Source organism: Carlito syrichta, unplaced genomic scaffold (assembly GCF_000164805.1).
Source record: "Carlito syrichta isolate Samal-C Ts95f unplaced genomic scaffold, Tarsius_syrichta-2.0.1 Scaffold306711, whole genome shotgun sequence".
Classification (NCBI taxonomy): domain Eukaryota; kingdom Metazoa; phylum Chordata; class Mammalia; order Primates; family Tarsiidae; genus Carlito; species Carlito syrichta.
In genome coordinates this window covers 323476-338823 of record NW_007250807.1, presented here as the reverse complement: position 1 = coordinate 338823, position 15348 = coordinate 323476, and the positions used below count along the sequence as shown (strand labels likewise).

The 15348-nt window shown below is 33.4% G+C and overlaps 1 protein-coding gene across 2 annotated transcripts in view; it reads right to left on the bottom strand.

Annotated features, from left to right (window-relative positions):
- Positions 1-4945: 4945 nt before the first annotated feature.
- ST8SIA4 (ST8 alpha-N-acetyl-neuraminide alpha-2,8-sialyltransferase 4) overlaps positions 4946-15348 on the bottom strand; it is a 61712-nt gene continuing 51309 nt past the window's right edge. For both annotated transcript variants that reach the window (XM_021715132.1, XM_008063283.1), the window contains one exon: positions 4946-5243. In XM_021715132.1, the coding sequence (XP_021570807.1) occupies positions 4946-5243 (298 nt within the window). The remainder of the gene's footprint in view (positions 5244-15348) is intronic.

The window sequence follows — 15348 nt, the reverse complement described above, 5'->3', positions numbered from 1 at the left end:
CTTTAACAGAAGAATCCAAATCACCAAAATATGAGCCCAAGTATGGGACATAGAAGACAAAAATATCAAAGAAGACATCAGCAAAACAAAAAGCTGGTTCTATAAAGAATTAACAAGATTCATGAACCCTAAACCAGAATGACCAAGAAAAAGAGAGAAGCCCAAATAAACACAACCAGAAATACAAAAGTTCAAATCACAACTGATCCCAAAGGAATACAAAAGATTTTCAGAGATTACTATGTATTCCTATATGGAAACAAACTTGATAACCTAAATGAAATGGAGGACTCTCTGATATCACACCACCTCCCCAGGTTGAAACAAGAAGACATTGAGACATTAAATAGACCAACAACCCAGGAAATTGATTCTGTCATACGAAAATTACCTACAAAAGAAAACTATGGGCAGGGTGGCTTTCCAGCAGAATTCTACAAAACCTACCAGGAGGAGCTGATACTAATCCTTTTGAAAGTATACCAAGGAATTGAGAAAGATAGAACTCCCCAAATCATTTCTAAGAGCCAACATCACATTGATACCCAAACCGGGTAAAGATCCAACAAAAAAAGACAACTGCAGGCCAACGTCCCTTATGAACATAGATGCAAAATTCTCAGCAACATTCTAGCAAATCAGATACAAAAACACATCTCAAAATACATCCATCACGACCAAGTAGGCTTCATCCCCAGGACGCAGGGCTGGTTCAACATTCTCAAGACCATAAGTGTAATTAAATGCATGAAGAGAGATAAAAACAAGAACCACATGACTAAATCATTAGATTCAGAAAAAGTTTTTGATAAAATCTAGCATCGCTTCTTGAAAAAAAACCCTCAAACACCTAGGGATAGAAGGAACATACCTCAAAATAATAAGTGTCATCTATGATAAACCCACAGTTAACATATTGCTAAATAGGCAGAAACTGAAAACATTTCCCCTAAAAACTAGAACAAGACAAGGCTGCCCACTCTCATCCCTCTTGATCAATATTGTGTTGAAAGTCCTACCTTAGGCAATTAGCAAAAGAAGGAAATCTGGAGTATTCAAATAGGAAAAGAGGAAGTCAATTTATCCCTCTTTGCTGATGATATGATCCTATACCTTGAAAATCCAAAAGATTCTGTCAAAAACCTGCTTGCACTGATAAAGGATTTTGGCAAAGTCTCAGGATACAAAATAAATGTGCAAAAGACAATTGCATTCCTATACATCAACAACAAGCAGGCAGAGAATCAAATTAAAAGCACAATCCCATCCACAATAGCCACAAAATAAGTGAAGTAGCTCGACATCTTCCCATTTAGAGAAGTGAAAGACCTTTACAATGAGAACTACAAAACACTGCTCAAAGAAATTCAAGAAGACACAAACAAATGGAAAAATATTCCATGTTCATGGATAGGAAGAATCAACGTTGCTAAAATGTCCATCCTACCAAAGGCAATCTACAGATTCAATGCAATACCTATTAAATTACCAACATCATTTTTCTCAGACCTGGAAATGCCAATACAGAAATTCATATGGAAACATAAACGACCATGAATAGCCAAAACAATCCTTAGCAAAAGAAACAAAGCAGGAGGTATTACACTTCCAGACTTCAAATTTTACTATGAAGCTACAGTAATCAAAACAGCCTGATATTGGTACAAGAACAGATACATAGATCAATGGAACAGGATATAGATTCCAGAAACATAGTCTCAATTTCTTAACCAACTAATCTTTAACAAAGTCTCCAGAAACAACCACTGGGGAGAGGAGAACCTATTAAGTAAATCATCCTGGAAAATTGGCTGATCACATGCAGAAGATTGAAACAGGACCCCTACCTATCACCATACACAAAAATTAACTCTAAATGGATCAAAGACCTAAACATAAAACCTCAAACTAAGAATCTTAGAAAATGTAGGAAATTGCAACTGGCAACCAATTCCTATTCAGATCCCTAAATGCCCATACTTAAGAAATAAGATAGACAAGTGGGATCTCATCAAACTAATGAGCTTCTGCCAAATAAAAAATCCATCAAGAAAACAGGGAAACAGCCCACAGAATGGGAAAAAATATTTGCCACCTTATATATCTGACAAAGGCCTAACATCTAGGATCTACAAGGAACTCAAATGTGCTGAAAGGAAAAAAAACAAACAGCTCCATTAAAAAGTGGGCAAAAGACATGAATAGCCACTTCTCAAATGAAGATATACAGGCAGCCAGCAGACACATAAAAAGGTGCTCAGTCTCACTCATCATCAGGAAAACGCAAATCAAAACCACACTGAGATACCACCTAACCTCAGTAAATGGCTATCATTAATAAAACAAACAATAACAGATGCTGGTGAGGATGCAGAGAAAAAGGAACGTTTCTGCGCTGCTGGTGGAAATGCAAACTTGTGCAACCTCTTTGGAAAACAGTGTGGAAAAATTAGAAATTGACCGTCCATATGATCCAGCAATTCCCCTATTGGGGATATACCTGGAGGAACTCAAATCATTCTAAAAAAAGATACCCACACATGTATGTTTGTTGCAGCTCTATTCACAATAGCAAAAATTTGGAACCAACCATGTTTTCCCTGAAACTGGACTGGATAAAACAAATGTGGTACATATACACAATGGAACATTATGCAGCCATAAAGAAGGACAATCATATGAACTAAATAGCAACTTGAATGGATTTAGAGTTGATCATACTCAGTGATCAATCACAGAAACAAAGAACAGAGTACATCTGTTCTCACTCATAAACGGACCTTGAACAATTATAATACTTTAAGGAAGCTATTGGCAGTAGTGTGAAACTGTCAGGGGATGGGGGGTGGGGTTGGTAGTTGTTGAAAACTGCTAGGAGAGGGAGGGGCATACCTTATCAACAAGGAGACCTGCGTAATGAACGTATGTATACCTAACCCTGAATCGAACCCCACATCTTTATAATAAAAATTTTTAAAATAAACCGGAATCTAGGGAACAAAAGTACTTAATCAGTGTAATCATAAATTTTCTCATTAATTTTCCGTAGTCAGGGAGTACTTCAGATTATTTGCTTTTAAATTTTAATCAGATATCACTGGTGTGTGTGTGTGTGTGTGTGTGTGTGTGTGTGTGTGTGTGTGTGTGTGTGCGCGCGTGCACATGTGAGAGTTTAAGATATGAAAATGACGTCTATAAGATTCCCTGAGAATCAGATAATACTCAACATATATATCAAAGTAAACAAAAAAATGTGTTCTAAACACAATTCTCTGTAAAATTACTCTTTCTTAAAATGTATTTTTTACTTTTTTGAGTCAAATTGCAATTGCCAGAAATATTCGTAACTTAAAAACATAAACAATATTTATTTACTTATCTTCCATATCTGTGTATTTTATCTTAATTTTTGAAATTTCCTGCCAAACACCAAGAGTATGAGTGTTGAATAGACATGATCTAATTATAAGAATACAATTTCATTGTGTGCAGAATAATACAATACAAAAAACTGTCTAGAGGTTTAAACAGGAAATGGTAAATCCTTGAAGGAAATTATCTCAATTACAAACCAAAACAAAACACCTTAACTCAATGCCTTTTACAGTACATGAAACAAACTATTTTTAGTTCTGGGCTTGGAAACCTTTTTTTTAAGGACATCTTTTCATTGTATTTAACTGGTTCCCTGAACTTGCCCTTCCTTTCCATATCTGCTGCTTCTGTCCTACATCCTTATCATCTTAAGAGTAAATTAATCAAAAGCCTAATTGGTTTTTGTGCCTCTAGCATTTTCCATGTCCTTGTCAGAAAAATGTCTGCAGTTACAAGATTTACTCCCAAATTCAGACATCTAACTATGCTTCACGTAGGATAAAATATTTTTCCTTCCCAACCAGATCTTGTTACTTTCCCAATTTTGTATTCCAATGCTCAAAAACAAACTCCATTATTCTACACTTTCACTGTATACTTGATCATTTCCTTGTCCCAGTTTCCTCTAATAATGCAATAGCATTTTCTTCTGTTTGGTTTTCTTATTCTTTCTCAACACCCCTCCCCACACCAGACAGCTGTTATTTGGTTTTTAAAATCCACTTCAAATGTTGGGTCCACTTTTCAAGCTTCTTTGTGAAACTGAAGGACAAATTACACACTCCTGACAATATACTCTCTTATTATCCCACTAGCGAATTGTATATGCCTCTGTTTCCATCATAAATCCTGTGCATTTTTAAAGTTAGTGATCAGTTCTTCATTTTTATAACTACAGTATTTGACAGTCAGTACACATACAATAAATATACATAACTGCATATCTGTGAGTTATCTAATTTGCACACTTACGTGTGCATGAGTAAATCCAACCTATTGGTCATTTGCCATTTGCCATTTTTAAGCAAAAGTTTATTTCTTTTTTCCTTTTGATTCATGTTAATAAAAGGGAAACGATGGCTTAATTCACAAAAGCAGCATCTGTGACTTTCGAGGTAAGCATTAAGGCATTTTATCTCAGCCAGCTTCCTCTCTCACTAGTAGGCCTCTTGGCTACAGATGGGACTTAATTGATCTTTAAATATATCTAACATTTATGCTTACACAATATTGCTCACTAGCCATTTAGCACTTCTGTTATAGTTTACTTACCCAAAACATATCAATTTTGTTTTGATTCCAATTACACTCTTTAGCACAAAACAATAAAAATTAGAAGTTTCTTCATGAGCAAACATAGACAAGTGCCAAGTTTAACAATTTGCTTTTTCAAGAAAGAGGGTGACTTAAAATAATACATAAGCAAAACTCAAGTTTGTGAATAATCATTACAAAATAATGGAAATGCATATCCATTTGGAGATTTTGCTGAATCTCCTTCCTGTCTAGGGAAAATATTTAGTTATGTGTGTTCCATTGTGTCAAGGACAGACCAGTCCTTTCCAGTCACTTACCCTCTGACAGCATGAATAAGTCTCAGTGATGGATAGGCAGTTCGTACTTTCAGTTTATTCTTAAGGATTAGTGCATTAACCCACTCCACGTGCTTCTCTCCTCCTTTGACCATGAAAGCAGGAATCCAAAGGACACTGTCATTCAGCATGGAAAGTCTATGCACAAATTTTTCTCTGTCACTCTCATTCCGAAAGCCTCCAAATGCTCTTTGTACAACTGATGGATTCATGGTAATAAAATCTGATTTAGTTCCCACATCTGCAGCAAACTCCACCACAGGAGCTAGATTACACCTGAAGAGGAAAAAATTAATGGGAAAATGAAAAATAAATATGAAACATTCACTCATAAAATGGTGTGCATGAAAAGAAGAATGAGGAATGAACATGGTTTTGCTTTTCTTTTTTCCAGATGAAAACAAAACAAAGCCAAAACCAAAAGATAATCAGCATGGTAAAATTACATTTTTCAGTAAGTTATCGCACATGTAGAAATATTGCTTTCAATAAAAGTGAACACTCCTAGTATAGGGTTCAAATTGTCACTGTTATTAATTTAATGTGTTGTCTGAGAATTCTCTTTGCTATTATCTTCCTAAAACCACATGATAAAAATGTATAATAAATGAGTTTATGATAGTAAATTCACAAGGGCTCTGTCACCATGCACTAGGTAATTTAAACCATATGCTGTTTTATAAGTAAGTAAAACACATTGAACTTGATATTCCAATCTGCACTTATCAAGCTTAAGTCATTTCAACAAATTCATAAACCTAAGGAAATAAAGTTGACTTTTCTTGTACACTGAAGTTAGGTAAAAAATGCAATTCTTTACAGTACTTTCCACAAGCGTATTTACAATTGCCTTCTAGAGGCTTAAATGGAGAAGAAAAACAAGAAAAATGGAGATAACATATTGAATGCCATTTTCTGAGATTTAAATAATGCAGAAAAGTCTTTAATAAGATCAAATATTACCCTTACTGTTTTTTTGAGGACATCCTCAAAATACCTGTTTTCCCTGTTATACCATATGATGCCTAGAGAATGCACATGTAGGGAACAGACAGAATATATTATTTAGGTTTCTCCACTGAAGATATAAGTTCTTGAAAAGAGCTTGGTTTTGATTTTATTCATGTAAACTAATTCCATTTTTATATTAGAACAAATCTTTGGAAAGCACCTTACGTTTAGTCTTTAACCAATTTGATATGCTTCTTTGATTTTGTCACATAGATCTGTAGCTACTTGATTCCGAAAATAACTACTTTAAACAAAAAAAACTTATTTTTAATTTACTTTAAAAGATAAGATTTAGTCAGTTGATCAATGCAAAAACAGATTTTTAATTAAAAAGTATTTGGAAAAAAGTTATTGAAATCGATTTAGTCTACTCATGAAAATACACACACATTAAAAATATAATTTCTTATTTCCTTTCCTTTTATCAGCTTTGGGGGGATAAACTGATTTTCAGTTTCTGCATTTTGACAGGTTTGGCTACATTATAAGAGTTTCTTACATTTCTCTTCCATGTGCATTCTCTGTATTAATTGAATTCTCAAGTTAAATTTTAATTAAAAAACAAAGTGTGTGTTCTGATATTAAAAATACTGGCTTGCATATCCTTCCTTATTTCTCTTAATTAATATCTTATTACTTCCTCAATCTCTGACAACATTAAGCGACACTACAAGTATATTTCATCTCAAATACTATGTTATTTAGGGTGAGATACTGAGAAAAAATATTAATACATAGTATTATCTGCAAATTATAGATTAAAGATAATGTTTTCAATTATGTATTTTAATTACACCCACTATATTATATAATAGAGTATTTGTTTCTATCCATGATTCATACCTCTAAGATATTCATTCATATCATGGTAAGAATATTAGGAATAGGACTCGCCTGAAAATTTGCTGCACATGAACATAAGCCAAAGTAAATATCTTGTCATGGAACTAATGGAAGACTTTATAATTTTTTAAACTCCTAAAATGTGCTTCACACAGATATTACAGGTAATATAAAATCCTAATCAAGCTAATTATAACATCAGTTTGGGTACTGAGGAGAGCAATGCATCATGAACATCATTATTAGTGACATTTCTCCTTCAGGTAAAATAGATAGAACACTTGTTAACATTACAGTTAACATGCTCCTGTCAGTGGAGATGGCTTCAGGCATATCTTTCTGCTGTAACTATTCCTCAATAAATTCTTTTAGAGAATTCCCATCAGAGAAGAATAATATTTATACTTAATTTTCTCTATTATAGTGCAAATGATCAAAAACAACCCAATTTTTTAAAAGCAAAAAGTGTATATTATGCTAAATTATATTTTCAGGAAAGCACTTCATCAGCCTAACTAAAAGTTTTGTCTTGCCATATATTTAAAAGTTCCACCACTTATCCATGTTTGCCAAACTCACTCTTGGTTGTCTGACCATGCCCGTCTGAAAAGGTAGTAAGATGTTCACCAGTTAAAGCTGAGTGTTGAAATATGAATACTTTCTACTTTAAAAGTAAAAGAAGCTGATAGAATACAAATATTTGTGGAGAATAATTTTGATCTAGGAAATAAGCCCACATGTTTGATGCAATTAAAGATACTAAATGGGTATGGCACTAAATAAAAGAGCAACAGGAGATTGAATAACAATACATCCACTTGAAGAGCCATAAGGACGGACCCAAGCATAGTCCAATCAGACTTGGTGAGGGATAGTAATTGAGGAATTCAAAATAAAAACATAAAGACACATCATAAAATATAACCCATTTTGACTCTAGGAGTCCAGCTTATTCATTTCTCTGGGAGAAAATTCATATACACTTTTCTTGGAAAGAAAACGTAACCCTATGTCTACTTGTGACCAGTAAATCAACTACTCTGTGGTTGAGTCAAATATTTAGTCATATAATTAGCTGAATGCCACATTTCAAGGGAAAGCATTAAGACAGCCAAAATAACCAACCAGCTGTGTTGTGCTCCAGCAATTCAGTAGACTTGTGAGCATCTGGACATTACTAACAACAATATTGCTAAATAAGCAAGATTGACTACATTTGCAATAATAAAAGTTTCAACTTTTAAAAAAATTTTCTTGGAGGTTATAATACTCAAAATTAGTCAGAATGTGTCTTAAGCATTTGTGAGTAATACAGTATACACATGCTATTCTTAATCTAATAAAATACAAGAGTGGACAATTTTCAAATGATGAATTTTTGTGAGTCAAAACAATTGCGTGCATAAGAATATTTAATAGATTCAAGCTTTCGAGACTAGCCTGGGCAACTTGATGAGACCTCATATCTACAATAAATCACAAAAACTAGCCGGGCATGGTGGCATGCATCTGTAGTTCCAGCTATTTGGAAGACTGAGGCAAAAGGATCGCCTAAGCCCAGCAGGTTGAGACTGCAGTGGCCATAAGCGTGCCACTACACTCCAGCCTAGACAATAAGAGTGAGACTCCAACTAAAAAAAAAAAAAAAGAAAGAAAAAATAGACCTAAACTGAATTGTCTTTAGCCAGATTAGATTTCTTTTTGTACTATCTATTTCTTTTTCTTTTTCTTTTTTTTTTTTTGAGTTGGTGTCTCACTCTGTCACCCAGACTGGAGTGCAGTGGCTGCTCCTGGCCACTGCAGCCTCGACCTGCTGGTCTCCGGCGATCCTTCTGCCTCGGCCTTCCAAGTAGCTGGAACTACAGGCGCACACTACCACGCCCGGCTATATCTATTTTTGACATGTTAAAAATATGAAATGGTATACACTAAATTGGCTGTATTCATCAAATTCTATTTATTCTAAACTGCTCAGTTTTCAATTCATTTGTGTTATTATCCATTATTGATTAAACACCTACAGGGATGCAATTGTGATCTCACATGGCTCATTATGGTCTCTCAATAGTCTTATTGCAGGTACATTAATTCATTTGTTTCAGAGCTATGTCCCTCTTTCATCAAGAGTCATTTATTGTGATTCCTTTTCTAACTATTCTACTATGTATGCTATTTAGTCTACTGATATTAGCAATATTAGTAGGATAATGCTCATTTGTTTAACAATCTATTCATTCCATGGTATGTTTTATAAATGTGTGCTAGACACAGAACTTGTCCTCCAAGACACTAAGGTAAACATGGTGTCTTGTGATAATTGGAGGTTTTTACTTACATCCATTTACATGTAACAGATTAAATAAGAAGAAAATAATGCTGGATGGATTACAGACTAAACTCTTTTCCCTCTACCCTTGTTAATATTAGATAAATTCATTTTTCTTCTTTGGCCAGTCCCACTGTCTTTCCCTGTTTGATCATTACATCCTTCAACCAAAACCATCATTACCATTGGAAACACGTTTGTCAATCCACTGTGAAATATGAGAGAGACTCTTTTCTGCCCCTAGAGGAAGCTTGTGGATTTTGTCTTCTCCCATCCTTAGTTTAAGCAGTGAAGAGAACAAAGAAATCTCTGTGACTTGCCTTTTTTTAGTCTTTACAATTACCCTCTCAAAATTGCTAGGGAAAGCTGAAATGTGCAACTTGCCAGTCTCTTTGACCTTCCTGAGGTGACGTTAGTAAGCTTATTAAATAAACCTGAAACTAATCTCTCTTTTTTAAAAAATTATTTTTGCTTTGAGGAAAAAAGTATTATCGCCACTTTTAGATGAGGAACTAAATTCAACATGGTTAAGGAACGTGTCCAAGGGCATACATTTTATAAAAAGAAAAGCACAATCTAGTTTAGAATGACCCCAGAACAGGAGTTTTAACTGGCATTATTTATACTTATGATTTCTTTTAGAATTAGTGAAAATCTCTATATCATACCAATCTTTCCACAGAAGAAAAAAGTGTTTTATTATTTAGCCCTAGGTTTTAGTCTCACACTCTCAGGACTTAAGAATATTATACAAGGCCACTCAGTCATGAACTTCCTCAAATCCTGAGGCAGTTATTAAGCAAAATATCTAAAACATAAATATATTATCTACACCTTAGAGCTCTTGAAAATTAATTTTCCAGATATCTTTAAAGGTATTAAACAACTAACTGATAGAGCTTTTTGAAATATGAAGCATAGAACAATGCCCATTTGTATATCTAACTCTCAATTGTGCCATACATTTTAAAAATTAATTAAATTTAAAAAGAAATATGAAACATAGGATTAAAAACTGATTTACATGTGACATACTATTATGTAGTAAGCAAAATACAATCAATAAAGATGAAACATCATGCTGAAGACTTGCATATTCAAAATGGTGAATGGATACTAAAATTCACACACAAACACGTACACACACTATATTTTAGACTTGCTATTAAAACAACAATTGATACAATCCTTAACTTGACATATACAAACAACACACATCAAGAAAATAGCAAAATGATTAAACAGAAGAGGAAATTTTTCACAAATCCAGATCTGTTTACATTGTTGGCAAGGGTGGGAAGAACAGTGTCATAATTTCTAGGGAAATCCACAGAATAAAAAAGAAAACGCATTTTAGAAAACAAAGATCTGAATACCAAGAAATATGTTAGACCATGTCATTCCCAAACTCCAGTGAAAGCAAAAACTGAATCATTGGTCAATTTGCTACAATTATTGAATTGCTTAGATTTGGAGGGTGGGTGCAAAAAGAGAAGTATGCCAAGGAAATAATATATTATGTTAACATTAAATTTAAAAGTTTAAATATACGCCTAATACCTCTCTAACTTTGACATAAACTATGAGGAATACAAAGTATTCAGCTTCATGTCCATCTTCAAACATCTCTTAGAAGTAATCATGTGGGCACTGATGTTCACATCCTAATTTGTATAACTCCAAGCAAATTACTTAACTTCCCCGAGATTCTAATTCTTCTTCTTTTCTTTGATGTGTTTTTTTTTAGGTATAAGTGACAAATAATAATACATTTGAGTAAAATTGTTCTATAAATGAGGTTAACACTGCATGGAATTATATTCCTTTCAAAATTCCTTGTCCTGGGTTGATAATACATATTAGAGTATACTAACCTCTTGCACATGCTCTTTTCTTTTACAATCTGTTATCATTATAAATATTTTGAAATGTATGCAGGTCAGTTAAAGGGCATGTCAAATAAGATCTTTCTGAGCAATGTTGTGAGAAAGTCCAAACTTTGCCATTTTGTCTGGAATTTTGTTTTTGCCTTAAAGAAACTAGGGCTTGAATGGTTGACGGAGTCAGACTGCAAACATCTTAAATATTAGATGAAATAAATTTGATCCCATAAATAGTACAGATACTCTAAAAGATCATAGACATGGTCAATTGTACTTAAAAAAACTGTGATGCAAGTATTCAAGAGAATAAGGCCTTCCAATTAGAAATACATAGTAAAATAATTCACATAGAAGGTAATTAAAGCCTTTTACTATTATGGTAAGAAGAAGATCACATTTTATTGAGCCCCTATAATGTGCCAGCGACCATTCTATTTGTTTGTATGTACTATCATATATAATTCTTATAATAAGCCCATGAGACAGATAATACTGTTATGTTTTCCATTAATGAGGAAACTGAGTTGCTGGTAAATTTTCTGAGATTACCTAGTTTGTAAGTAGCAGCAGAGGAAGATTTTAAACCCTAGCTCTTAAACATTCTGTACATTTAATTCCTGAGAATGGAAAAGAAGCACCGGAGGAAAAAAAAAGAAAAAGAAAAAAAAATAGAGAGAACTTGGTCACAAGTTCAGTTACATATGTGAAAGTGATATGGCTGTGATTTCTATCACCTTACTGATTCTCATGACTGGTCTAAAAGTTTGACTGGTTAATGTAAATATTTCATCTTCCCTTTCTCTCTTATAAGTACCAAAGGCGGGTTTTTGAATGGGAGAAGATGATAATCCTTGCATGTAGACTGTTACTCTTACAAAAAGCTGTGCTCCTCAGAGGAAAAAAAAAAGGGCATGGAAAGAAATTTAAAGTTAATTCAAAGGCTGGTTTGAAACTTTCTACTACTAAAGTATGGAAGAAAGGTTAGGTAATTAAGCAGATGCAAGCATACTAATGAAGGAAGAATGAGAGGGAGAAAAGGAAGGAGAAAGAGGAAAAAAGCAAGAAAGAAAAGTATTGTATATTTAAAAGTACAGTACTAAGTAGGCAACCTACAGAATAAGAGATAATATTTGGAAACTATGCATCTGGAAAATAACTAATATCCAAAATCTCTACGGAACTCAAGCAATTCAACAAGAAAAAAAATAACTCAATTTCAAAATGTACAAATAACACAAACAGAAATTTTTCAAAGGAAGACATACAACTGACCAACAAATATATTTTTAAAATTCTCAATATCACTAACATCAGAGAAATGCAAATTACAACCACAATGAGAACACCATCTTGCATCAGTCATCATGGCTATTATAAAAATAAAAATAAAAATAAAAGCAGAAGATGTTAGAAAGGATATAGAGAAAAATAAATGCTTATATACTGCTGATGGGAATGTAAATTAGTACCATTTCCATGAAAAACAGTATAGGTATTTCGCAAGTAAGTAAAAATAGGATTACCAATTAATCCAGCAATCCCACTACAGGATATCTACCCAAAGGAAAATAAATCATTGTTTCAAAAAGATACCTACACTTGTATGTTTACTAAAATGTTATTCACAATAGCAAAGATGTGGAATCAACCTAAGTGTCTATCAATACATGATTGGATACAGAAAACATGGTAGTATATGTACACCATGGAATACTACTCAGTCTTTAAAAAAAGAATAAAGTAATGCATTTTGCAACAACAGGAACAAAACTGGAGGCCATTATTTTAACTCAAATAATCCAGAAATAGAAAATCAAATATCACATATCTTACTTACAGGTGAAAGCTAAATAATGTTTACACATTGACAATTGACATAGCGAGTGGAATAATAGACAATCAAGACTCAGAAAGGTGAAAGGGTAGAATGTGGACAATGCATAAGAAATTGCCTGACAGGTACAATGTTCACTCTTCAGGTGATGGTTACACTACAAGCTCAGACTTCTCCACTACACATTATACCAGTGGAACAAAACTGCACTTGTATGTCTTAAATGTACAACAAACAAAATAAACTTATTCATCATAAAAAATGAATAAAAGTAAAGCATTAAAATTCAAAATATATAAATTCAAATCAAGATGATTTATAATAAGATCAGTGAACTAAATATTCTTCTCTAAAATAAGAGAGATGTCCTAGGTGAAAATGAGAAGTAAAGTCTATTAATTGAGTTTAATTTCAAAACAAAAACATTGAAATGTGTAGGTTTTTCTCTTATTTCTCTTCTTGAGATTTGGGTCTTATAAGAATTATGCCAAATTTGAGAGAAAATACTTGCAAATTATGCCTCAGGGTTAAATATACAAAATCTGCTAGGAATTCAAATCAACATTTGCAAATAAACAAACAACCCCATCAAAAAGGGAGCAAAGGACATAAATACACACTTCTCAAGAGAAGATACACAAGAAGCCAACAAACATATGAAAAAATGCTCAACATTCTAATCATCAGACAAATGTAAGTTAAAAGAAAATATCATCCGACACCAGATTGCTAGTATTAAAAAGTCAAAGAACAGATAGATGTTGGTGCCAATGTGAAGAAAGAATACTCATACACTAAGTGGGATTGTTCAACCTCTATGGAAAACATTGTGGCGATTTCTCAAAGAACTAAAAATAGAACTATTCACAAACCCAGCACTCCTACTACTGGATATCAACTCAAGGAAAAATAAATTATTATACAAACACACACACACACACACACACACACACACACACACACACACACACGTAGAGATAGATAGATAGATAGATAGATAGATAGATAGATAGATAGATAGATAGATAGATAGACAGATAGATAGATAGGCTGTACTTATACGCTTGTGGAAGGACTATTTGCAAAAGCTGGATAGACTGAATAAAGAAAATATGGTATATATACACCATGGAATACTACATAGTCATAAAGAAGAATGAAATCACGATCTTTACAGAAACATGGATGGAGCAAGAGAACATCATTTTAAGTGACCTCACTCAGAAAACCAAACACTGCATGTATTCACTTATATGTGGCAGCTAAATGATCATAAAGATATAAATAATAGACAATGGGGACCCTAAAAGAGTGGGGACTGGCAGGGAGGTTATGGTTCCAATTTACTTATTAAGTACAATGTTCACTATCTAGGGAATGGGGTCACCTGAAGTCCAGTCCTGACCAGGAATTCATGTAACAAACTTTAATTTATATCCCCTGAATCTAAAATTAAAAAAAGAAGCATACCCAAAATGAAAAACTACATGTGAACAAATGTTGCTTCTGAAAGGACAAATTCTCTTTAGCTTTGGAACTCAGACCTTTCTTAAAATAAAAGGATACTGAAAGCATTATCTCAAAATATTAAGAAAGTACTAAAAGGATATTGGTATCTTTAATAAATGTAAATGTAATATAAAATACAAATATCATCCTGATAGAAAGCAATGGATTAAAATAATACCAAAGGTTAGAGAGTTATCCCAAGACTTCAGCTAAGGACAAAAAAAGAATCCCTCTGTCTTACCCTATCTTTCTTAATTCTTGTATAACAACAGAGAAGACTCGAAAATACCAGGAATAGTGATTATAGTAAGAGTGTTTCACTGTGAATCCAAATTTTTAATCAAGTCCAAACTAAGCATGTATTAGCTTTTCCCTTGGAGATTTGAGTGGTGTGACTAATTAAAAGTTAGCACTTGTCTTTTCAAGAAAGGATGAAAAATAGAGGAAAAAGTAAAATAAATAGTAAGAGAAAAATAAAAGACATCATAAGGACAATGATTTCCAAAATATTTTGATAAATTAAAAACACAGTCCAACAGCAGCTAGTGATCAATGCATGATGGTATACATAGGATAGAGTTTTGACTGCTATTCTCCATCTGATAATACATGTGTAAAAGGCAACAGCAAAATCTGAAATGACAACAAAATGCAGGGCCTACTAAGGCAGGGGGCTAATCTGTGTGGCTCATTACTTATTCCTACAGCCTAATAGTCTCATAGAAAGTGATCTGTAATAAGTTTGAGGGAGTAAACTTTTCTAATTTATTAAAGACAGTATGCAGCAATATAGTGAGACAATGCACTCATGACAACTGAATACTATATTTTCAAAATTTTATCCAATAACCAATCATTAAAAAGTTCATTATTTAATTTGACTTCCTGTTACATCTGTATGCTCTTTCTTAAATTTCAGTTATGCCGGGCTCGGTGGCTCAGCCTGTAATCCCGCGCCTTTGGGAGGCTGAGGTG